The 24,612-nt window shown below is 47.4% G+C and overlaps 1 protein-coding gene across 1 annotated transcript; it reads right to left on the reverse strand.

Moving 5' to 3' along the window:
• Nucleotides 1–10,705: 10,705 nt before the first annotated feature.
• DLL4 (delta like canonical Notch ligand 4) lies at nucleotides 10,706–22,138 on the reverse strand. Its single transcript, XM_064715125.1, has 11 exons — nucleotides 21,560–22,138; nucleotides 21,171–21,434; nucleotides 20,686–20,743; nucleotides 19,728–19,997; nucleotides 18,958–19,018; nucleotides 18,719–18,849; nucleotides 17,169–17,338; nucleotides 15,843–16,062; nucleotides 14,685–15,393; nucleotides 13,820–13,928; nucleotides 10,706–12,392 (listed from the first exon to the last, which is right to left on the reverse strand). Exons 1-11 carry the CDS (start codon nucleotides 21,611–21,613, stop codon nucleotides 12,387–12,389), a joined length of 2,052 nt encoding a protein of 683 aa, XP_064571195.1. The 5' UTR covers nucleotides 21,614–22,138; the 3' UTR covers nucleotides 10,706–12,386.
• Nucleotides 22,139–24,612: the final 2,474 nt, after the last annotated feature.

Here is a 24,612-nt window from a genome sequence, read left to right on the forward strand (position 1 = left end):
AAAAAATTAGCTCCATCTCACTTCATCATGTTCTTTGTGCTACTAGCGAAGCTTTCTTCACACTCCAGAACACACTCCATCCAGCTTAAAGGAAATTACATGCTGCAACTGTTCAGCAATGCTTTTAATATAAAACTAAAGCAGAGGACAAAAGGAGAACACAAAATGTGTGCATAACATACTGCTCAGGTTAATGCAAAGGCATTTTGAACCTGATAATCATTCAGCTCTGCGAAATTACAGCTGAGGCTGCTCAGCACCCTGAAGGCAGACGTGCGCCTGCATGAAGAGGGTTCTCTTTCATTTGGCAATTGCAGCCCTGTACATTAGCTGCCACGAGACACAGGGGGACAGCTGGACTAACAGTGTTAAAACAGAGTGGTGGTTGTGGAAGTGAACAGCTGCACCCAGAAAGATACAGAGAATGGCATCCACCCTCCTGGGAAATGGCTGATCTCTGCAGGTCTGGGGTGGTGTCTTCTCCTGAGGTATCTGTCCTGTGTGGCTGCCTAGCAGTGCCTTGAATGCCTCTGCCTCTCCAGAACGTGAGTCAAAAAGGCTGGAGAACTGCAGTTAGTTACTCAGGAAGGAGGGAACAGGCTCTGGAGCAATGAAACAATAGTGAAAGAGAAGCAGAGGTAGACAGTGAGAAATCCTTTCCAAAGTAAATGTACACAGTGCAGCTATTTGCTATGACATTTTGACACCTTTTCAGAGGATCTCAGAATGTTTGGGTTGGAAGGGACCCTAAAGACCTTATAGTTCCAACTGTCCTGCTGTGGACAAGGACACCTTCCACTAGACCAGGTTGCCCAAAACCCCATCCAGTCTGGCCCAGAACACTTCCAGAGATGGGGCATCCATTTTTGGCCAGGCTCTGCAACTGCCTACTGCAGAGTTCACCCTCTTTCTCTGCCTCTCACATCTCCCATCAGGTAATATTAGCCAATTCTGGCGTAGGCTTACAAAAACCCCTTAAACTGTGCCAGCTGCCCTTTCACTGGTATAATTCCAGCATGTGTGTGAGCCTGAGAAAAGGAAAACTGAAGCTAACTAACCACACCCAAAACATCAGTACTGCAGAAGTGACTAACAGGGCTGTACCCTGAGGGGCTCTGGTGGCATCTTTAGCCACCCTAAAGAAGCACATGGTCTGCCCTCCCACGTCCTCCAGGCTGCCGTGGGGGTCAGGCTTTCTGAGCCTGCAGTCCCACTGGCAGGAGCGGTGCCTCTCCTGCAAACCTCTGGAAGCCCCATACTCCATGGCCTCTCTCCCCGTTTGCCTTAAAGGCACCGATTAGACAGCTGTAAATGAGCCTCTGACAACAAACACAGTGCTGCATGTACAGGCTGCTGTTTGCACATCTGGAGCTGATTCCTGCCCCCCAAGGGCTCCAGTGCTGTGCCAAGGACCCTACTGCTGCTGAAGCAGGTGTTCAGGTGTCCCTAAAGCAAAGGGGCAACTGAGAAAAGCAGAAAGCTTTTCTGTACCTTCAAAGCACCAACTGCAGGGTGACTGTGCTGCAGCCTTCTGGATCAGCTATTTCCAGCCAGTTTTGTGATAGTGGGCTGGGGAGAGATGCAACTTGCTGCCTCCCACACAGTGTTAGCTGTCTTTTGTCACTGAGGAACTCCTCCTGGTGCTACAGCTGCAGCCCACCAATCCAGCTCATGGCCAGGGAGCACAACAGAGGAGGGTCCTGGGGTGGGAATCTGCTACTGAGGGGGAATGATGCTGTTTGTTTTCTACCTGTGCCTGCTGCTCTGCAGTAATGCTCCCCATTTAGAGCTGCAGACTGAAGCTGAAACATGAGCAGTGACTTTCAGAGAGATGCCCTTCCTGGCTCTGCACACTGGCACTGAATTAATGTGAGCTACCTGATGTGCTGCATCATGTGCCACGCAGAAATCAGTCACAGAAGGCCAGGGTATAAAACTTCCCTGATCCCTGTGGGCTTTTGAAAGGGTAGAGTTTGGTTTGTCTCCTATAGCTTAGAGAGGCTGTTAACATTGAGTCTCATTGAAAATGCCTGAGTTGCCTCCCTTGGCTGCTGGGGAAGGTTCTGATACCTTGTCTGTACTGTAATGTGGGTTTGGGTGCCACACACCCTCCTCCCATGACTCCAGCCTGACCCTTGGAGGCAGTGTTTTGCAGTGCCTCAGTGCACTTTCCATGGTCACTTGTGACCTTGCAATTGGGGTCCCAGACCTGTGCAAAACCTTTTGACTATGTTAAAAACCCCTTTTTTGCCAGACATCTGCAAACTGTGACCATTGATGATGCACCTGTACTCCCAATATTAGTAAGGGATCCCTGCAGCCACAAATCATGCAATATTTACCCTCTGTTAGCCCCACTTTTCTATTCCCCACTAACCACAGTGCACAGGGACAGAGCTTGGTGTGCCTTCAGTTCCAAGAGACGCACAGTTCTGCTCAGTTAAGGTGCCTTGTGACAGGGAGATGTAGTCTGCCACCTACCCTGCGCAGCTGCGGGCTCAGGCAGTGCCGACTCTACAGACCCCTGCTGGCGGCACAGGGCTGCTCAGGGACGCTGTACCGCCGGCTCCCGGGGGCTGCAGGGCCTGTCAGCTGCTGCAAACACACACTCCCTTTTCCTGCTGCTCTCCCCACTCTCTGGTACAGATGAACATGCTCAGCTTTCCCAAGACAAAATCTGAGCTCAGCAGCTTGCGCATGGTGAAGAGCTCCTTCCATACCAGCACTCTCTCCACTCTCAGATGCTGCCAGTCTGGATTCACCTGGCAGGATCCACTCCTCTCCAGCCTGTTTCCAGCACTGTGCCCCACAGTTACTCATTGTGGGAGAGCCTATTCTAAATATAATGTACAAAAAGTGCCCTGCTACCGCTGCCTGCTCAGATTTCTCATAAGAGCCCTCAAATGGAATGATCATAAAGCTTTATACTGCAAGAGGACCACTCATGGTACACTCTTATTGCCAGGTGCTTCAGTAAGAAAACACATGGTACAAACACGCATATTGTGTTCATTCAGGGTCAGCTAGGGAAATCAGCTTTTGTTTTTATGTTATAGATCAGTTATTGCCACTTCCATGTCTTCACTCTTCAGTTTAGAATGCCCAGGATCTTTCCAGTGTTGCATCTGTGAAGCACCTAAATATTATGAAAGCTGCAGCAAAGGACAAGTCCTTCCTCAAATACTTTACAGTTTAAACAGACTGAAGAGGCAAAAGGTGAAGGAACAAGAATGTTGCTTGTTGTTGTTTTTTAATTTTTACCTACTGTAGGTGAGATGTATGGAAATAAAAGGCTGAAGCACAGCTTAAAAGTAGCATACCCCTGGTGTTTGTCTGCAAAGCTATTTTTTTTCTTCATATCTGAAAGGTGGTAACACAACACAGTAAGTAACTGGCAATATATATTAGCTGGGTTGGGCCCTGAGCTGGATACTGGAAGGGTAGGGACACCTACTAAGGCCCCTTACTGGGGGAAGGGACACCTTCTAAGGGCCATGAGTTCCTTGGGTGCTTAAACAAGGGTGTAAAGAGTAGCAGGAGGAAGGTTTTCTTCCCACCTGAGCGAGGGACCTCACCTCAGCTTTAGAGGCTGTGACATTCAAGGAGAGACTGACTGAAAGGGCTCAGTTGCCTCAGACACCAAAACAAGACTAGGAACATCACTTTATTACAAGTAATGAGAAAATACATTAATAAGTCCTAAGTAGAGTGGAGAAAGGGGTAACCAGAAGTGTCTGGATGTTGAAAGCAAGTTCAGTGATGGAAGTGGAAGCACTTCTACCATAGAGGTGATGAGGCACTGGGACTCGGTGCTGGAGACCACATTAATCCCTTGTAGTCTGATGCCTTCATGTGATTTCCCACAGTTTGCTTTAGGCAGTTCAGTGCCAGGTGTCTGAGCAAGCACAACGTCCAGTGGCAGAGAGGGTGTCTGTAGAGATGGGCCCCACGAATCCCTCATGTCACCACCTTCTCCGTCCAGCTGACTCAGGCTCTGCAGGGTACCTTGCTGCCTCCTGCTGGCTTGCAGTAAAACCCTGGGAATTATCTGCACGTCGTTTTGTTCGCTCCCACTTTATGGAATGTGTGAGAGCCACTTCTTTAGCTTGGGACTGGGCCCCCACGTGGGCAGGGAAAGGGAAGGTGACGGTGTGGGGAAAGGGCTGTACTTCACATGGCAGCCAGGAGCACCCTCTGCCACCGGGACAGTGCCCATGATGGTGATCCCGTATCAGTCGAAATGGGGGTGCTGGGAGGCTGGTTCAGGCCTGGGAAAAGCAGTTGGCACGGTCATAATCAGGCAGGAAACGGGAAATGGTGTTGTGAGGTAACAAACAGGAAGCGCTGATGGCGGCCCAGCGCGGCCCAGCGAGGCTGCAGCTGAAGGAAAGCTGTGAGGGAGCTGGCGGGGTAGCTCTGCTCTGCACGGCCCTGCCGCAGCCTCGCAGTGCCCAGGGGCTGTTTATCCTTAGCAGCTACTTGAACAATAACACCCAACCAGTGAAGGCTTGTTTACACTTCCGTGGCCATGAGGAGGCTGAAGGATATGAGCAAGCCCTTCCAACATCCTTCTAAGCCGCATTAGCAGTAACAATTCCACCTCACATGTCAGGAGAGAAAAATGGCCAGCCATGGAAATGGTCTCCACCTCCTCAAGGACATGTAGGGGTTAAGTGTCTGCATCCCACTCCCTTCACTGCCTGCTCCTCAAATTCATGCTTTAGGATGCCTCTGGCACAGCTCAAACCATCTTAAAAGCAGTTGTCAGGTTTCAGTTAATGACATTGACCCTTCCAAGCATCATCCTTCCCCCATCCTTCCCATCCTTATTTCAGATGCCTCTCCAGGAGCAAACACGGGAAGGATCTACCTTTCTCCATGAACCCTAGATAAGTCACACGGTTGGCTTAAACGAGACGCTTCACGCTTGGATGGCTGCAGTGAGGTGAGATGAATCTGCATCTGCTGGAGATGACTGAGAGCAGATTGTGCAGCAACTGCCAAAAAGGCAAGGAAATTCTTCCTCCTCATGTTTGAAAAATGTGCATTTGATGCAAGGGTTCCTTAACATTACTGTCTCCATGAAAAAGGAGATTTTTGGAATTACAAGCACACAGGTATTTCTACGTCTTCCTAGGATGTAAGGGAGCTCTACCTCCAGAAATCTGGACAGGCATTGTGAATTGTAGCTAGAGTTTTGAAGAACTTCAAAAACCTCCTCCTAAGCGACTTATGACAAACATAAATACCATTAAAAGCATGAAAATCAGTGTAATCTTCATGAAAGGAGAGGGTTGGGAGGAAGAAAAGAGCCTCTGTATTATAAGGAGACATGAGAGAATGGGAAACTAGTGATGAAGAAACTAACACCAGGATCTGGTGGGCTGAATTGAAAGAGGGGATTAGAACAGGGCCATTTCTTTTTTAATTACCATGCTTTTATCTCATGTGGGTTTTTACCCCCCAGATACATGTTGTTCAAATTGTCTTTTGTTTCTTGTTGACAATCTTCCAGAGAACAAATGAGTTTGTGATCAAAAACAAAATGCTTTGGCAACGCTTCGGCATTTTCTGCCAAAGCAGAAAATGTAAGGCAAATATTAAACAGTGTTAATAGAGAAATACTTTCAAATGCACAGTGATTCTTATCTGCACCAGGAATTTCAGCCCTCCTCACAAACCTCTGTGGGAGCCATGTGCCCCAGTACAGGGATCATCAGAGCTCTTGCATGATGCCAGGAATGGCCAAATCCTGTTCTGACTGGTGAAGGCCTCTCCAGCTATAAACCTAACTCTCAGTACATCTGTTTGGATGTTAAATACAACTTAGTTCAATTTCATTTATAAAAACACACATGGTGTTTCTGTGACCTTCTAGGCAGTTAGTTAAAAATATAATCACCAAAACCAATGTGAAACCAGCAACAATTCAACAAATAAGCTATAAAGTACAGCTAAAAGATGTCATCACCAAACAGCCTCTCCTCAAACTGCATGATTAAATAGTCTGTATTTAATAAATAAATAATAATATTTATTTATTATTTATATATATAAATATATATATATTATATATAAAACATAATAAATAAACTGATTATGACCTCAAACTCCATTAAACATGTATTTGCAAAACATGATTATAAGCAAGGTGCTCCTTTTCAACCTTGGGACTCTCCCTGGGGATGACCTGATCTTCATGCTGAGCAGCTGGCAGGGTGGGTTGGCTGCAGGGAAAGATGGAGTCAGAGCACTGTCTCCAACTTGGCTGGCAAGAGGAAAGACAGCATGCTTGCAGAGGAAATGAAGAAGGATTAAGCCCTTCCATGGTGGTTATGTACTATGCTGCTATCTCTGTGGGAGGCAAGTCCATCACTGTGGTACAGTCTGTGGAAGAGGCAAGGTAGTCATGGGATCATCTGTGTTATGCAGGTCACACAACAGCCAGGGCTGTGTTATCCCCAGGTGTAGATCCCTTTGTGTGCCTCAGCTGTAGGTGTCCCCTCTCACATAACAGCCAGAAGTGACCCAGTCAGAGGGGAGGATGGTGAAATGGAGACTTGGGCAGCAGGAGTTATTTTCCAGTCCATTCCATGCCCTGCACTTTTAAACTTGACCTACTCTTCCTGTCCAGGGGAGCACTCCTGCAGTGTGGGGAGCTGCACAGAGCCTGTCACCAACTTCCTCAGGGACATGTGTGGAGTTCTGCTGGCAGGCAGTGAAGACCTCTGGGTGGCAGTGACTGCTGGGTGAGCTGTGTAAGCAGATCAGTGGTGTGTCTCTTTCCCTTTGCGTCTCCTGAGGGGTAAAAAGCTCATCGGAGGAGACAGCTGGTGTATCTGAGAATGGAGCACCTCTGGGAAGCTGATGGTCTGTCATCAAGACCTAAAAGGGAGGAAACAAGGGTACATTCCACAAAGTACAAAGGTCCTTGGAATCAAATGCTGTGAGTGGAACAATTGCATTGGCATGTGAAATTATTGCTGTGTACACAATCAATTACCTGATGGACCAGAGAGTTCCATCCTAACCCTGCAGCATGATAGACCACTGTGCTGCAGAAATATGGCCCAGAACTGTACAGGGGAAGAGGAGCATGGATGGCAGTGTAATGCCCAGCAGAGGCAGCAGGAAGTGTAGCTTTATGGTGCTGGGTCACACTGTTTCCCAGAGAAGGTCTGAGAGCAGAGTAGGATGGTTTAGAGCAGATGGAATAGTGATCAAGGAGAAATTTCACTGCTTTGGGTGTCACTGGCCAACCTGCCAGCTCTGGGAGCTGAGCTGGCAAAACTTAAAAAGAGAGAGCAGGACTTAGGGAGGGAGAGGCACAATGAGGTCAGGGAATCTTGATGGAGATGGTGTAAAATTGAAGTTGTGAAAACAGTGAAGTGTGGCAGAGGGCCACTGAGTGATGTCAATTCTCTACAACTGGAGTTTGGATTGAGAGCAAAATGTGCTGGGAGTGTCCTATTTGCTGCGTAAAAGCAATGTGTATTTATGGGTCAGATATGGGAGATAAGGGAATGACAGGCAAACACAGATATGTAACTGTCACTTAGGCTGCTGGGGTGAGGGTTTGCTAGTGACCTACAGGGCCTTACTCATTTTAGCATAAATTAATGAAAGGAAAGACTGAGGAGCAATGCAAATACCTGATGTGCATTTTTACAGAGATGGTTTCATCTGTTGGACTAGGTGGCTGCAATTGCACAGTAACTAACTTCCTCTTCCTCAGCAGCTCTTTCAAGGCTGAAAGCTGCTGCTGGTCAAGCGCATGTCCTGTATCGACCCCAAGTTCTACAGGCAGCCCTCACCTGCACTAACCTAAGTAAACTCTGTGCCCTGGGCTGTGTCCTGCTGCATGTTGTCTCAGCACCAGTGGGTGCTATAGCTACGGGTATATCCCGGCGCCTGTCTCCCTTCAGCAGCGGAGTTGTCAAAGAGGAAAGTGATGTAGGGCTGGAGCCGAACATGAAACAACTCAGGGAAGCACTGCCCGAGGCAGTTACCCCTCTCACTCATTCCAGCTCCAAAATTACTTAGACTGGAGTGCTCTGCATGGCTGTGGAAAAGTTTTTAACAGGTGCAAATACAAGGAAACATGCAAGAGTTTCTCAGAAGTAGAGTTCGTCCTTAAAATTGTTTTGTCACATGGCTTTCAAGTGAATTTGTGAAGTCTTTTAAAACTGAATGCCAAGTTTAGCTGCAGTCCTTGAGCCAAATCCATAATCTTACCATAATTATTGCAAATTATGCTGAAAGCAATAAATTGTACAGTTTGGTCTGAGAAGTCTATAAGCTTGTCAAGAGTTTGTTAAGAGAAAAGGCACTGCTTATCACAATATTTTGGTCCTGACATCATCTGTGGTCGTCAAGAGGAATCTCTGAAACTGAGGTTGAGGAGTTTTTACAGCCAGAAGGATCTCATGTCCTCCTGGTGAATTCCCACCCTGTGGCTCAGAGATGTACTCACCTGGGGGAGGGCAGGCTGCTGAGCAGTCAGAGCGCAGTGGCCCTCGGTGAGGAAGGTTTTGGCCGAAGGTGTGGGTTAAATCCAGGTCATATTATGTGTCCAGCTAACTTTCTTGTGGTTTCTTTGGCAAGGACTTAGGGATGTGCACACGTGCAGGGATGCACATATGCTCTCCATGTCCCCCTGTGTGGAAGCAGGCACTGCTCCTGTTTTTCCTGTGTAGGATCTGTGATCTATTCCGGTAGCTGCATCGTGCAGTGCTGCCTCCAGCAAATATTCACAGATTTCCTTGTAAGATGATGCTTTTTTTTCCCCCCCTCTCTCCTGTGTGGATACACAAAGGCATGTGTTGTACCTGCTTTACCCCATGGGATCTACATAATCAGGTCCACAGGTTTTAATGGATTTCAACTCCTTTCTGTCTAGGGGTACAGTTTCCTGTCATGTTTTGAGCAGGAAGAGCTGAGTCTTTTTTGGTCTTAACATTCCTGCTTGCCTAGGCATTGGGAAGAGTCCTCGGTCTATTTTCCTGTTTGATTTTTGTGTGTGTTTTGTTTTAAGCAGGACAGAGTGCATGTGTGTATGTAATCCATGTGCTCAATTAAGAGAGGCATCTGTTGGGTTTATTTCACATTGCCGAGGAAGGACTGCAAGCAGGGAGCATCTGCTCAGCTTTTTGTCAATGGCTTGTTTTTCATAATTTGCTCTACAGGGTGAATGTTTGGGGAGGGGGAGGTGGCTTTTCATTTCTGAGTTTCGTCTTAAATTTATTTTTATGGTAGCTGAGGAAATTGGCTGGGATCTGAAAGTTAATTTTGCTGTGAAAAGGTCTGAAGAGGGAGAAACAAAACCATCCAAAGTAAACAGTATTTATGTAACCCTAATAATACACTCAGAAGGACCCTTATGAATCGTTATTTGGAGTATTTTAATGACTTCTCTTTAATGAAGTAAAAAGAATTTGTTATGGTGCTTTTTAAATATCACTGGGGTTTAAATTTTTCACTTTTTGAAAACAATAGCAAATTTTGCTTAGATTTTATTTTGGGGAAAGATAGGAAAGGCATCCAATATTCAGATGATTTTTTGGCACTTTGTCAACAACAACAAAACCCCCTGATTTTAAAATAGAGCAGCAGTAGTTTCCTGTTCTTATAGTTTTGCTTATGTGCACTCAGATCTTGGCTGTATTGCACCTAGCTGATTTAGTGAGAGACTTAATTGCCTGTAGATGTATGTGCTTCAAAGGCTACTAAACCTGCTGGGAGTGTTTACACAAGTGTGCTTTTTATTTTTTTTTTTTTTTTTTTTTTTTTTTTTTTTTTGTGGAAATGTCCTCCAAAAGGGCTGTAGAGGATAATGACTTTGTGATGCCCCGGGAGGACACAGCTGCTGGTGTAGTGTAGGGAACTCGGGAGGAGAAAGCCTGAAACTCCCCCTAATCCCACAAGTGAAGGACAAATCTTACCCCTTGCAATCAAACAAACAAGGATACAATCTTACATGTGTAGGTGTAGATGCTGTATCAGAGTAACCTGCAGAGAAGATTTGGATCTTATTAAAAGTGTTTAAAGAAATAGGATTAAAAAAGATGATAGTAGTGTTTTGTTCTGTAAGTGAACCCCAAGACAATGCATTTATTAAGCCACTTTGAAAATGTATTAAATCTGCATCTTTTGTGTCATGACTTGTCAGGGGAGAGGAAAAGTGAAAAGTTTAATAAAAATAACTTTCCTGACAGTTCAGTCCCACACATAGCCGGAGAATGTGTATATATATATATATACATGTGTGTATATATGTAATTTGAATATTATCTATCACAATATAAATATGTATAACATCTCAAAATGTCAGATGAATGCCACTCAGCTGAACAACTTTGTTGACATGTGTTAACACTATAACTGTTTTTTATAAAAAGCAGCTGACATCATTTGGTGTGCACAATGAAAATGCAGGGCCCAGGCAGGTGAGGTTACTTCTGGGGGGCTTCGCTAACTTTGGCTGTCACAGAATAATATGTGTAAAAGGACAAACCACAACAAACTTTGTAGTAGCAGGAAAGTATTTTCATTGCTCGAAAAAAAAATAAAATTCAAACTTTGTCATCACATTAAAAACATTACATGAGAAGTAATAAACATATTTACACTTCTGTTTTGATTATAAATATACATTATATACAAAATAATGTTATAAAACGTAGAAAGTTCAGTGCTTCTGATTTTTTTTAAATTACTGAAATACTAGTCTTCAAAATAAACTACAAACAGACAAACTAAAACCCATATTATTGATTTCTGAAGGTCATCTTCAAAATGGTCCTACGTGGTCAGAGCAGAAGGTCAGTAGTGGACAATATGAAGGGGTCTTGTCTGCACAGTTCAAGGGAGTAGATGGGCTAGTCCAACAGGCTTTACAAGGGCAGGAATATCACTGTCAGAGAGATAGCACAGTCTGTGTTTCCTCCAAGAGATCTTGTTTCTCCCTCCTCATTCTGCCCCGTGCCCTGGTCTCATTCATGAGTGTCACGGCACTTTCCACTGGGGTGTCCGGTATTATTGCTGTAAATATGTATAGAAGAAAGGAGCTTCTGCCTGCCTCTGGCTGCCAGGGACGGACACAGCACATTTTCCATGTAGCACTGGGTGGGTATGAAAGAAACAGGATGAGCCTAAAACCTTCTAACTTCAATCTCCACCTGTCTTGGCAGAGGGCATCTCAGCGAGTGCTTCACTACTGGGCATTTAGAACCGGGATGAAGAACAAGAGTTGGAGTTTTGCAACCAGATGGAGAAATGGTGGGGGGAGTAAGTGGGTTGTGTCACACTGCTGCTGCTTCTTTAGAAAGTAACAGCTGCAATTTTGAGACTATTTGCAGTAAAAGGTGGCACCTAATTCAGAAACACTACATAAACCCCTGAATTTGTGTCAAAATAAGGCAGGGGGAAGAGAATGAGGAAGGAGAAGAAAAGAAGTAATGTCTATTCACAATCACTGGTAGTGCAAAGGGCATGAAAACAGCTGAGACAGCTCAGCACATAAAGGTTCTAGGAGCTGATTGATTTTAAACGCATTTGTAAGGCCTTATACAGAGCTGGGATCACCTCCTCCCTACCAATGGGGACGAGGCAGTACACATTCCTTATCACAACTTCCCCAAAAATCACGTTCCACACCGTGGCTTGAGTCAATCAGTTCTCCAAAGCATCACCAAATGAGTTGACATGTAAATTCGGTTTTCTTCTTTCCTCCTCCTCTCACCCCTTACACAGTCTCCAGTACATGCAGCAGGAGAGAGGAGATGCAAATGGATGTTTAGCAGGAAGTATCAACTACCTCTGCCCAGTACTGTTCAGGTAACTGCAAAAACAGCAGTCAAGTTTCTGTTTGGGCTTGTTAGATTCTCTTGACACATTTTAGGCACTTTTAAACCCAGAAAAAATTGAGACCTCATTTATACTGTATCCATTATCTGCATAGCAACCGTGTCTTGCTTCGCACCTTCCATGGCAACATCTGTGACAGTTATGTGCCTCCTTATCTACCAGCACCTCCCATAACCAGAGTTCTGGAAAGCCAGGGGTCTGTCCATGAGGAACTGGCCTCAGCATCTTTTAAAACACCAACATTTTTAACCTCTCTCTTCCCTCTGCCTCCCCTTTTCAATAGCAAATGAGATTTCTGGTATCAAACTTCAAACAAGGGCAGTAAGAACAAAAAGGTGTATTGCATCTTTCAGTAAATTCACAGTCTGTCCAGTTCACTCAGTTCCATCCTCCGCCTGAGAGCAGCAAGTTGCATGTAATTAAAAACAGTCCAATCCAGTTCTGAATTGTAAACAATGCAGCAGGAACGTCCATCTACTGGCATCATCAAATCTGAGGTGCAAATGGTCTGATCTTCAGTCTTATACCTGTCAGGATATAAAACAACACCAGGAATGAGAAGGAATCACAGCATACAGAGTAGTGCAGAACTAACAAACTGTAATTCAGCTATGTCAAACCAAAGCGATTTAAGCCAAACATTACTGCAGTTTAACTCTCAGTGTTTAATGTTTCCAGTTGGGTCCAGAGGCAAAGAATCACCAGCAAAAATAAAATAGTCATCTGTGGCCTCTCTACCTGGCCTCAGGGGCAGAATGCTTACAAACCTGGGTGCTTAACATTAGGGATCTGCAAAAAAAGTACACGGTATAGTTAAATAGCTTGTGTTTAGAGGCATTAAGCCTGAATGGTGTGCAGAGAGATTCTAGGGGTTGTCATTCTGAAAACAGAATAATTTCTGGAGACGCCTGATGTAAATTTGGGAGCTTAGCTTTGCTCAGCAAGATCTTTGAAGATACAGTATTTAGGTCACTTAACAGGAATGAAGCGTCTAGCTGTCATTTGTATCTCTGAATCCTTTCACTTCGTCTTAAACTTTTAATATTGTTGGTTGACTTGTGTTCCAGCTTGCTTTCAAGGGGAAATCTGATATCCACCTTGGAAAGAGAGACTGAATCCTGCAGATCTGACTTCACAGATCACTGCTGTATGGCACAGCAAGCTTCTCTTTCCTACAGGTTGCAATTAGTCCTAAAGATGACTACACCGAAGAAGGCAGGTATTGGAAGTTAAACTGCCTTTAACTTCCACTGAGACTTTTTCCAAAAGGCTAGTAGTTCTTCAGGAACCATTTGGTTCCTCAATATCTGTTTTTCTAAGTCTTTAAAGTTCAGTGTTAGGCCTTTCCTTTTTTTGTGTATCCAACTTTTCAATATAACATAAAAATTGAAATTTTTTATCAGTAACAGCAATAACTTCTGCTACAGGGTATTGAGCTGGAGCTTACATGCTAAGAGGTTGAAATTACCTTATAACAGACTTCCTAAATGGCTGTTATGCCTATCCACTAACACATCCTGCTACCTTCCATCTTCAGCTAGAAATCTATAGCTTTGCCTGTTTCCACAGAACAAAGATTATCCATTGTAGTCACAGGAAAAAACATGGCTTTACATCAATGGGCCTAAGAACGATTATTATTTCCATTTTTTTCTGACCACTTATTTAAGAGGAAATAATCCTACAATGTGCTGAATTTTTATGGGCTGATGTTCTGTGTTTTCATCTACCACTGACTTATTTATGCCCAAAACCTCTGGTTTAATAAAGGCGGAGGAGCTTATTTTTTTATTTTCCTGACTGCATATTCTGTGTGGGCCACAGAAGAGGAGAGGAAAATGCTGGAAGCATCATGATCCCTGGAAATAAAGGAACCTTCTCAGATACAATACTAAAGGATAATTTACCCTTTTACCTTGTGAATTTATGCCTGTCCACCTCTGTACTTACTTACCTCTGTGGCTATGATGCACTCATTCCGTTCTTCTGTTATCACAAAGACGGACTGGTACATTGAATCCCTCGGAGAGCATATCGCTGATATTCTGCATTCTGGCTTTTCACTAAGGCAGGGCAGAGAAAAAAAGAACATTAGCTGATTACTGACAAGCCTGACTCTCAAAATCTACCATGAATATGGAGTGGTGGAACGAGATAGTCATGAAGGTGTGGAAGGGAAGTGCATGGGATCAAGTTTCACACGTTCTGTGTCTGTCAGGATATTATGCTAGAGAAGTGGAAATAAGGAACAGCGAGAGTCTTCCTATGCTCCTGCCATGTCCAACCTAACAGCAGGTTCCTCAGAGCCCTTGGTCTAACAAGAACATGCAGATCTCAGTCAAGACCTTCAGCACATGAATCAGAAGACTGATAAGCCACTGAACACCCGCCCTTTTCTCCTTTTGAAAAAGAGTAGTTGTTTTCACTCTATCATTCTTCTCAGTAAGCAGACCATCTTGCCTTCTCACAAAGTGAAATACTTATTTTTAATCACTGTATGCCTTTACTGTTATTCTTCCAAGATCTACTGAAGAAGGAAAGATACTTCTTACTTTCACCACTGGTCTAGCCACTCTGGGTTCCTTCACAGTATCCATACCAGCAGCACCCTGCACAAACACTCTAATTAATTGACTTAGCTAAGGATAGCACTTGGTTGTGACACACATACTCCAGTATGAAGATTCCTGGCTTTGATCTGGTTTGTTTTGTATATTATCTGCTTGAGGTTTCTTTTTCCCTCATATGCTCATCTGCTTCTAGACTGATATGAAGATGAGTGGCTGTAAGAAAGACTATAATGGAAACTACATTCTCACCTGTGTAGTCGGAGGGGAGACTTCTCTCCTAAACACTTTTCACTTTTGTAATATTTATCTTCTGGTGTCCCTCTACTTGTCAGGTCTTTTACCAGATTGTAGTCCAGTTTATGGTTCTTGGGTTTGTAGTTTGATTTCTCCAGCCCACAGTCCACTTCAAGGTCTTTATTTTTATTGGTGTTTTTCAGCTGGGAAGCTGGAATGAGATTGTCCTTCTGGAAGTCAGACAGGTTGTTCATTGTCTCCAACTCCTGCTCTGGGTGCATCCTCATCTGCCTGATGACCATTGCTATCATGCAGAACAGTATGAGCAAAGCCACCAGCCCCACCCCCATGGATATAGCAATCCAGGGGACCGGTTTAGGAGGAAGTGTAACGGGCACTGAATAAACTGGCAATTCACAGCGGTTGCCCATGAAGCCAGAAGGACAGTAGCAAACAAAGTTGGCACTATAAAGTCCACTGTAGCATGTGCCTCCATTCTCACATGGCCCAGAAGCACATTCATCTCTGGTTTTGATGTCGCAGTTCCTGCCACTGTAGCCTGGCATGCATGTGCAGGTGTAATCGTTGATTAGATCATGACAAGTTCCCCCATTGGAACACGGGTTTCTGGCACAATCATTGATGTTTATCTCACATTTCTGACCAGAGAAACCAGCCCGACAGCGGCACACACGAATCTGCCCAAGGTAAAAGCAACTACCATCTGAGGGGAAAAAAATGAAATAAAAATTAGTTTGCAATGCACTTCATGCAAAAATCTAAACCTTTCTCTGGTCAGCATGTTATACTACCTCAAGAAGAGAGAGGTTATTTTACAAAACGGCCGCACATCTAGAATTCATTCTACTTTACCTAATTGTATCACCGTGCCTTAAAATTATGCCCCTTCTAAATATGTAATAGAGTTAATTTAATTTAACTTCCATCTTCCTCACCATATGATAAATCTCATGTATTGTTTTGTTGCGTAGAAAATGCCAGTGCAAGTCCCGCCCCAGCAAGAGACTAAAATTAGGGTGGATGTGGAATACAGCAGGGGAGAGGGACTAATGTTCTAGAGGAAGAGTAGAGGTCAGATTGGATTTCTATCACTTCTGCACTGAAAAGCACAAATGAGTCAGGGTCATGAGATTTTTTGATAAAAAGACTCACCATTTGCACAGGGGTTGCTTGTGCACCTGTCTACTTTTTTTTCACAGTTAGACCCCGTGAAGCCAAAAGGGCAAACGCAAGTGTAGCTGGCCCCTTGATCCTTTTCCAAGCACGTGCCACCGTTGAAGCACGGAGAATCTATACATGTCAGAGCGCTGTGCTCACAGTGAGTGCCATAGTAGCCAGGGGGGCACAGGCAGTGATAACCGTTCTCCATATCCTGCAAAACACAACGTTAGGCCACTGTTATTTAATGGAAAGAAATGATAGCTCTCTGCATGCTTAGTTCTGGTCAGCAGCAAGCGCTGTTCAGTCTCCTCTCATCCACAGCCTGATGTGGCAAAAGTGACATCAGGAGAGTGAGCAACTGCAGGTTGGACTGTGAGGGACAGAGTTGTGGCTCAGCTGTACTCAGTGTACAGGAGTAATCATGCAGCTATACACGCAGAGCAGATGCAGTTGTAGGGAGCACACAGGCAGCTACACAAAAGCATTGCTAACACCACTGTCTGATGGCACCCAGAGGTCTTCCCAGAGCAGGGTGGTATGTGTTGACCTCACAGCTGTGATCAGACCATTTATCCTCAGTGTGAGAGCCCTTTTTTATATCATAAGGGTTTAAGTTGCTTTGGATTGCCTAAGTCCCACCACTTAAATTATAGCAAACTGTTTCTTCTTTCCAAGGGCTATATGTCCAAGGCCTTGGGAGAAGGTAGGTAGGGTCTTGTGCTTTAATCTAAAAATTGCATTGGCTTTAATTTAAACATGCATCAGATTACATTTGATATCTATAATCAATCAGCCTTTACCAATCCATCATTGGTAAGAATCCATCGTTAACTGGATCCAAAAACAGGCTGAAACACTAAACTACGAGAATCCAAAAGTGTGGAATTCTGTTTTGCAGAAAGTTTCAGCTGATTGCCCCCATATTGTTTGACACTATCTTCTCATAGCAGAAAGCAAAATTTTCTTTAATTTACTATTAAAATACAGACTTAGTGCATTTCTATATGAACGGTGGTTTGAGAAGCTTATTTTTAACAGATCTGCTCCCTCATCAACCCTGGATCTTGCCAAGCTCTCATAATGGCTGCCACAGAAACCCAAGGATCAGTTGACCAGTTCTAATCTAGATGATACATCTCCTCCTGTGACAGACTTCCTCCCCCGACACCTCTCGGAAAGGGTTCAGTATGATAGTTGTGAGCGTCAGTAATGAACCCGCGTCCTATCGAATTCCCGTCCTGTTGTTACCGAGCCATTGCTGGAAAGGTACACCGGGGCTTGCTGCACACAAAGGCTTTCCATTTAAAATGGCCCTACCGTGCAACTGCCGCCGTTCCTGCAGGGATTGCTGTCACACTCGCTGATCTCGTGTTCGCAGTCGACGCCGGTGAAGCCGGGTTTGCACGCGCACGTGTAGCTGCCCTGGCCCGTGTTCATGCAAGTTGCTCCATTTTTGCATGGCCTGTGGTGCGTGCAGTAGTTCAGATCTGCAAAGATACCAGGAGTTAGGAGAACAGGTCTTTGACAGGTGGGAAAATATATACATACAAAAAGGCTGTAGTCAAGAAAAAAGACAGAATTTCCAATGAAGCATTTTGTTTTGGTATCGATGGGAACACGGGAGATTGTTATCTGGGTTATTATCAGTCATAATCAGATTACCAATCTATCACTTGGGCTCTGAATTTTGAAGGAGCTGGCAAAAATATAACTTTCTTAGTGTTTTGGTATATTGTCCCTTTTTTGTGGAGATAAAACTGTTAGTTGCAATTGGATTTAGGTACCAAACTGGAAAATGTACTTCATAAGCGTGTGTTCTCCGAAACACACACCACGGCACTATGGCCCCTTCATGTACAGCAAGCTACACACTACAAGAGTGAGTCCCATCTCTAAAAGGTGTGCTCTTAGGCACATTCTAGAAAGGCAAGGAGGAAAAACAAAAGATGTTTTGGCTTTGAGATTTAAACAAACACTAGAAATCTTTTATTGTTTATTTGCTCTTTTGTTATGGATGTTAGTAGATTAAACTGTCAAATGCCCTGCCAAGCTTGATGGTTTTATTTTTTTTCCTTTAAATTTGAGACAGAGGTTAAGCATAAGTTCATAGGACGTAAGTAAGAAAAGCTTTATTATCTGTGTAAATATTATGGAGTAATTTGAATGCAACTGGTTAATAGATAACTATAAGCAGAAAAAAATCTGCAACTTTACTTTTCCTGCTTAATTCAGCCTTCACCATCTTAATCCTACAACTGTCCTGGAAACACTTAGCCTGATTTGAGCACTTAGTGATCTCAGTGCCAGCAGTGCATATATGGCCTTGAGGACATGACTGCTCAGCTGGCTCCGGTTCAGTGATTCAGTGGGTTGAATAGGTGGAAGTGGTCTGGTGTACCTTAAAATGGAACCTGTACTTTTCATTCTTGCTTACATGATTTTTCTCTCATGCTCCAGACTTATCACATGAGTTAACTTCCTTGCATGCAAAATAAGGAAGGCCCAAATTATGGTGTTTACTGCTGCTGGAAACCATTTAGCAAACTCTTATACTTGTATAACGAATAAGTTAAACCTAGCTTGAGCAGGCAGAAAACTTGTCTGTTCAACACTCATCCAGATTGTTAGGTCTTTGTCCAAGAGAAACTTCTTTTGCAAGAGAAAAACTGCAGCTACCAAAAAGGTTTCCTTGTTTTCAAACAAAATTACTACAAGAACTGGTATGTAAGGCTGCAGTGCTACAATCTGATGCCTGTGAAGATGTACCTTGGGGAAATTTAATTCCAGATCCAGTGGGTCAGATTCCTTAGTGTAGTACTAAAGGAGTACCCAACCTAGGGGCTGTAAGTGCAAGCTTCAGAACTAACCTTGATCACAGAAGAGGCCACCCCATCCTTCATCACATATGCACTGCCATTGTGTTTTACAAGTCCCGTGGCGGCAGCCTATATGGGGAATGCATTCATCACAGTAGCGGCCTTGCCAACCAGGACGGCAGCTAAAAGAAAAGTCCAATTAAAACATTAATGACATGGAGAAGAGTTTAAGTTTCTATTACAAGGTGACATTTTAACTGATGTTCAGACTGCATTTGCCATCTACTCACATGCACTCTCCAGGCTTGTTGCAATATCCATTCTGTTCAGTACATCCAGCCAGACAGATGGCTGTGAAGAGAACATAAAAAAGCATAAATGTTTAGGTGAAAACACATGGCACTACAGAATACACTTTTAAAGGATAAAAAGCTTTTAAAAAATACTTCATAAAGAGTTTTACACGTTCAAAGCTTTGTTTTAAAACTTCTTGGTACGGGGAGTTCTGGAACAGGAGGAAGTGAATAGGGAGAGCCAACACTTGACAAGTTGTCCTTTAGTTTTTCTGTTTATGCAACAAACATGAACTCTTGCAACTCTTGCTAGAAAAGCAGCTAGAGAAAGTGGCTTTGGCTTGTGCTAATGAAAGGCTGAAAAAACTCAATGATACCCTGAGCTCAGAGTAAAGGCTCCCACGACTACACTGCAACACCCATCTCATGTCCTCTGGCTGCAGGAATGGTTGGTGGCAGACTTTGTGCGAACAAGCTGCTACCCTTTTACCTTGCAACAGCCACTGCTATTCAGGGCTATCAGCCAAGGTCCCTTTCCTGCCAGCTCGCTCTTTGCTGCTAAGGCTCGCATAGGTGCAGCACAGCGTTGGGTGTTTGCAGCCAAAGGGGCCAAAGTCCTCAGCGCGCACCTCTGCCTCTCTCACTCTGACAGGGAGTGGAGAGGTCGGCACGAAAACACGACCCGGGCCACGGGAGGCCTCCGTGAGCTTTAGAGGCGCGGCCGAGGCCCTCGGCGCTCCCCCCGCCCGGCCGCCCGTGGCACTCACGCTCGGTGCAGTACTCGCCGGCCCAGCCGGGCAGGCAGGCCAGGCTCCCGTCCGCCGCGCACACGTAGTGCCCGAAGCGGTCGTCGCGGCGCTTGCAGAGGCGGGAGCAGCTCTCGCCGTAGTAGTTCTCGCTGCACACCACGCGGTAGGAGTAGCGCAGCTTGGTCAGCGGGCCCTGATGCACGTCCTGCGACCAGTCCTCGCCCACCGACAGCGACCGCTGGATCGACATCTGGCTGATGAGCCACTCCTCCGGGGGCGGCCGGGAGCCTGCGGGAGAACGGGCGCGGGTCAGCGGCTCTGGGCCTGCCGCGTCCCGCCCCGCCGGGCCAGCGGAGCGGGATACCCCGCTCGCATATATGTACACGCACATACACACATACACACACACATATACACACATATATACACACATATAATACACACATATACATATGTATGCATATACGCAGGCACGCTTCTGGAGGTTGATGTATGCAAGGGTACAAAAAGGCCACCGGGCTGTGCGAACCCGGGCCAAAGGGACTCAGCCGAGGGGCCTGTGAAAGGAGGGCTGCTGTGAAATATCCTTTTCCTCTCCTCTCAGAAAAACATCCCAAAGCCATTATTCCTTTCCAAAGGGCGGAATTCGAGCAAGGTGTAAAATACAGGAAAAGGCGGACGGGGCTTGCTGGCAGGCTCCCGGCTTTCTCACCGCAGCCCGCCTCGCTTTCCCACGCCAAAAATAAACCGGAGGAAACGCAATTGTGTTGGAGATTAGGCCGGGGCAGAATCAAAGCGGCCCCTGATGGATATCGTTGGGGGACCGGCTCCTGATGGTGGGATAAAGCCGGCCCTGGAGTTATGGCATAAACAGCTGAGCCGGGGGGGCCGCCGGGCCCGGGGGGGCCGCTCGGGACGGGCCCGGGGCGCTCCCGCCGCGCGGGCGCCCCCTGCCGGCGGCGCGCGCAGTATTCACCTTCCGGCAGGTAGTTGTCGGGCGCGTGCCAGGCCTCGATGATCATGGAGAAGGTTCCCTGCGGGAGAGACACAGCGTCAGCCCCGCACCCAGCGCGCACCGAGCCCAGCTCAGCCCAGCCACGGCACACCGGCCCGGCCCTGCCCTGCCCTGCCCTGCCTGCCCTGCCCTGCCCCGCATTTGCGCTCTCTCCCCGCGGCTACACACTTCCCTCCTTCCCTTGCTCCCACAGACCACGGATACACATCCCCACCTTCAAGCCTCTCAGCCCCTTGCTTTATTTCTCTTAATAACATTAGTCATCCCAAGTGCTTCTGATCTGGATGAGCTTTTTTTTTTTTTTTTTTTTTTTTTTGGAAGTTCTGGAAATAAATCTAAAAGCAAAAGTAGTTTGTTTCCATTACAGGCAATCAGCCCACCGCGGCTAGCCTGCCCTTGCCACCCTCCTGCCCACCATCAAAATCGGGTTCAAAGTAGAATCTCACCGGCCACGTGAAGTTAAAGGGCAGCTTAATGGGGCTGTCAAATCTCTCAGTATCCTTGATGCTGAAGGAGTTTATTCCCAAAACCGGGGTGATGATGCTGCCGAAAGTGCAGGAGCCCGGGGAAACCACTGCCTGAAAATGCTTCAAACAAACGCGAAAGAAGGTCCTGCAGTGGGGGGTGCAGGGCTCCCCGCTGGCCAGAGACGCGTGGCTATTCACGAATTCGTGTAGCTCCAGCTGGAAGACGCCGGAGCCGGACACCCTCTGCACAAAGGGGAGACACACAAAATAGCCAAATCAGACCTTACCCGGCTTTGCCATGCAAACTTGCTTCCATCACCCGCTTTACACTTCGCGAACCCTTTTTATTTTTCTGCCTGTGCGATTACCTGCTGCAAAATCGTTAACAGAAACGTCAAGCCAAAGATGCGCAAGGCTGTCATCCTTGTGTTATTCGAGCTTCCAGTTCTTAGTGGGTTTAGTTTTCCTTCTGTATTCCTCAAATGGACCAAGCAAGCGCTTCTCAGTCGAGGGAGAAAAGAGAGGCGTCACGGCGATTCTCCGGGAGCAACCTGCTCTTCCAAATATTCCCCGAGCAGCAGCAGAAATCGGAAGGTAAAATCCAGGTGTCGATCCGTCCCCCTTCAGGGAATTAATCCTGCAGCCAGCCGCCGACCTCTGATCGCTGTCGTCGCCTTTATAAACTCCAAAGCCGGGTGGGTTTGGTGAGAGACGCGGAGGGGAGTGCTTAGTGTGGAACCGCTCCTCCTTTAACCGGTGCTAACAGCGCTCAGTAAATGGAAAACTTGCTTCGCTTCGAGCTGTTTATATAGTTGCCTCGCATCCTCACAAGCTCATTATGTAAACTGTCAGTCAGACTCACGGGCGATCCCTCCCCTTTTCCATCTTTCCTTTCTGGAAAAAAGAACCAAATGTTGCGGAGAGCCCTCATATCCCGAATTAATACCCTGCTGCCGCCGCCGCCGCCGCCGCTGCTGCCGCGCTGCCCGCCGAGGAGCCGAGCTGATTACGAACGAGCCGAGCATCTGTTGAGATATTTACGGCGCTCACACTGGGAGAGAGAGTTCCCTGGAAAATCAGACGCCTCTCCACAGGGCAGCTTTCTACGGCGGCCGAACAATAGAGGATGAAATGTTTCAAAAATACGCTTGTTAGTTAGTTAGTTTGTTCGTTCCCCGTTGCCCTCCACCCCACGGCTCCACGCGTGTGCCCGGTCCCCGGCCGTGTCCCGGCGGCGGGACGGGGCGGCGCGGTGCCCCGCAGCCGCGGCCGGCCGGCAGGAGCTGCCCTGCCCGGCGGGGGCCGGCCCCGGCTGGAAACCAAAAGTAAAACGGCGTTTGCCCGGCAGGCGGGCACCCGGGGCGGCTCCCGGGGCCCAGCGCCCAGCTCCGGGGCGCCCGTGCCGCACGCCCGGCCCCATTCTGACCCCGGCTACCGGAGCCCTCCGCGGAAGGGGTGGGTGATGGTGGGTGGTGGCAGGGAACGCGGGCACCGCGGGCATCGACGGGAGCTCGGTCGCCCTTCCGAATTCGGTGGCGAACGAGCGCACCTGCGAGGTGACCGGGGTCGACAGCAGGGACGGAGCTGGGTTTTCCCCAGGCTGCCCCGGCTCCCAGAAACATGGGCAAGGGGACAGCTCGGGCGCCTGCAGGCGAGCGGGGCGGGAGCGGGGCCGCGGGCCGTGTCTGGCCGCCTGGCCGCGGCCGGGTTGCGGTCTGGCGTGTGCCATAAAGCCCTTGGCCTGATTGCAGCGTGCGCTTATTGTTGGGTCGCGTGTCCCTCATTAAAGCCAAGCACAGAGAAGGCCTTTCATGTGGCTTTTTATTTCAGCTTGTTAAATGGATGGGAGGCCGGAGTGGGGGAGGGAAGGAGGGAGGGAGGGAGAGAGAGATAAACCCTCAGCTGTATGGTAATGAGGTCTTGCCACCTTTCTGCCAGCGCCCGGCGCGCCAGGCTGCGGGCCTCCGCGGCGTGGGTCACCTGGGGAGCAACGCGAGGCGCAGAGCGCTGCTGGTCCCCTTCCGCCCCTCTGCTCTCCCAAAGGGTCTGTTCCAGCGGCGTCACCTCCCCACTCCGAGTTCTTTGAGGTGGGATAAGGAAAACCGGGGCTCTGGATCGTTTGGAGGCGAGGCAGCATGGGGAGGGCACGCTCCAGCCGAACTTCCCAGGCCGTCGCGCTCCCTCGTACGTTCAGAGCGGCTCTGCTCTCCCTGGAGACCCGCTCTGGCCCAGGATGTGGTCAGGGTCCAAACGCCCGAGATGGCACCGGGAGGGCCGGGGGGCGGGGGTGGGGAACACGACACGGCTTCGCAGAGAAAGCGTGGGGGAAAGCCCGGGCACAGCCGCCGTGGATTGGTTTGGGCAGAGGCGCAGGCTTGAAATCGGGGTCGCCACCAAAAGAGGATTAAAACTTCTCCCGGTCCCCACCGCGCCTGTGAAAGCCGAAGCCGGGAGGCACAGACTCTGGCAATGTCGGGGTACTGCAGCCGGGGCCGGGCACCTTTGGTTAGGCTCTGTCCCGCTGTCACCTGGGGTACGTGTTTGTGCGGACGGGAGCCGTGTCCGTGGTGGAGATAAACCATGAGGCACAGAGGCACAGGCCAGGAGCTCTTTTGTCTCGGCCTAGTAAACAAGTGGGAAGGAGGAATGTGTCGCCGCTGATGAACTCGGAATTTTGCAGCGATCCACCCGGCCAGATCCCGGCTTTACCAGCAGCAGCGTCAACTGTCAAAATCAAATCTGATGCTAATAGCTTCGGTACTAAATAAAATGAGAGGCCAGATAACATCAGTGCTTGATAAATGGTAATGAGTGTCTAACCTAGGGGAACAGAAGGGCTGTGGGGCTCTTTAATTCAGTATTGAAAGGCTAGCTGGGTACTGCAGGCTCTAGCAGATGTTAGTATGTGTGTGTTTTGATTTTTGACTTGTATTGGACGTTTATTAGGCTAACCAGAGCCACCCCACGCATGGCCACTTGGTCCAGGCACCATCTGGCACAAGCAGGGCGGCGTGCAAGAATAGGGCCTTGCTTTGGTGCTGAGGATCCACAGGCAGCATCTACCATATGGACCCGGAGCTAATGTAGGTTAAAGCAAGACAAGCTCATCTCTGCTTTTCACAGCTCCGCCAAACCTCTCTGCCATCCTGGCAGAGTGCACCTTGGCGGCTGGAGAAGAGCTGCCACCTCTCCTTGCCCCAGCTCTGGCAAAAGGGGAGCAAGCCCCCAAGCACTCCTCAACCTGCTCAACTGCTCTTGGGTGGCCACTGGTTTTTGAGTGAAGCTTTGCACCTAGCTCTGCTTGATCCCGGTGGGAGCACAAGTCGCTCCAGCTCCCCACGTGTCGTCCCCCCTAAAACCAAATATTTTCAGGAGATCAAGTGGGTGGTGCAAAACAGACGCTAAATCCTCCTTGAAACTC

This window comes from Zonotrichia leucophrys, chromosome 5 (genome assembly GCF_028769735.1).
Source record: "Zonotrichia leucophrys gambelii isolate GWCS_2022_RI chromosome 5, RI_Zleu_2.0, whole genome shotgun sequence".
Lineage (NCBI taxonomy): Eukaryota > Metazoa > Chordata > Aves > Passeriformes > Passerellidae > Zonotrichia > Zonotrichia leucophrys.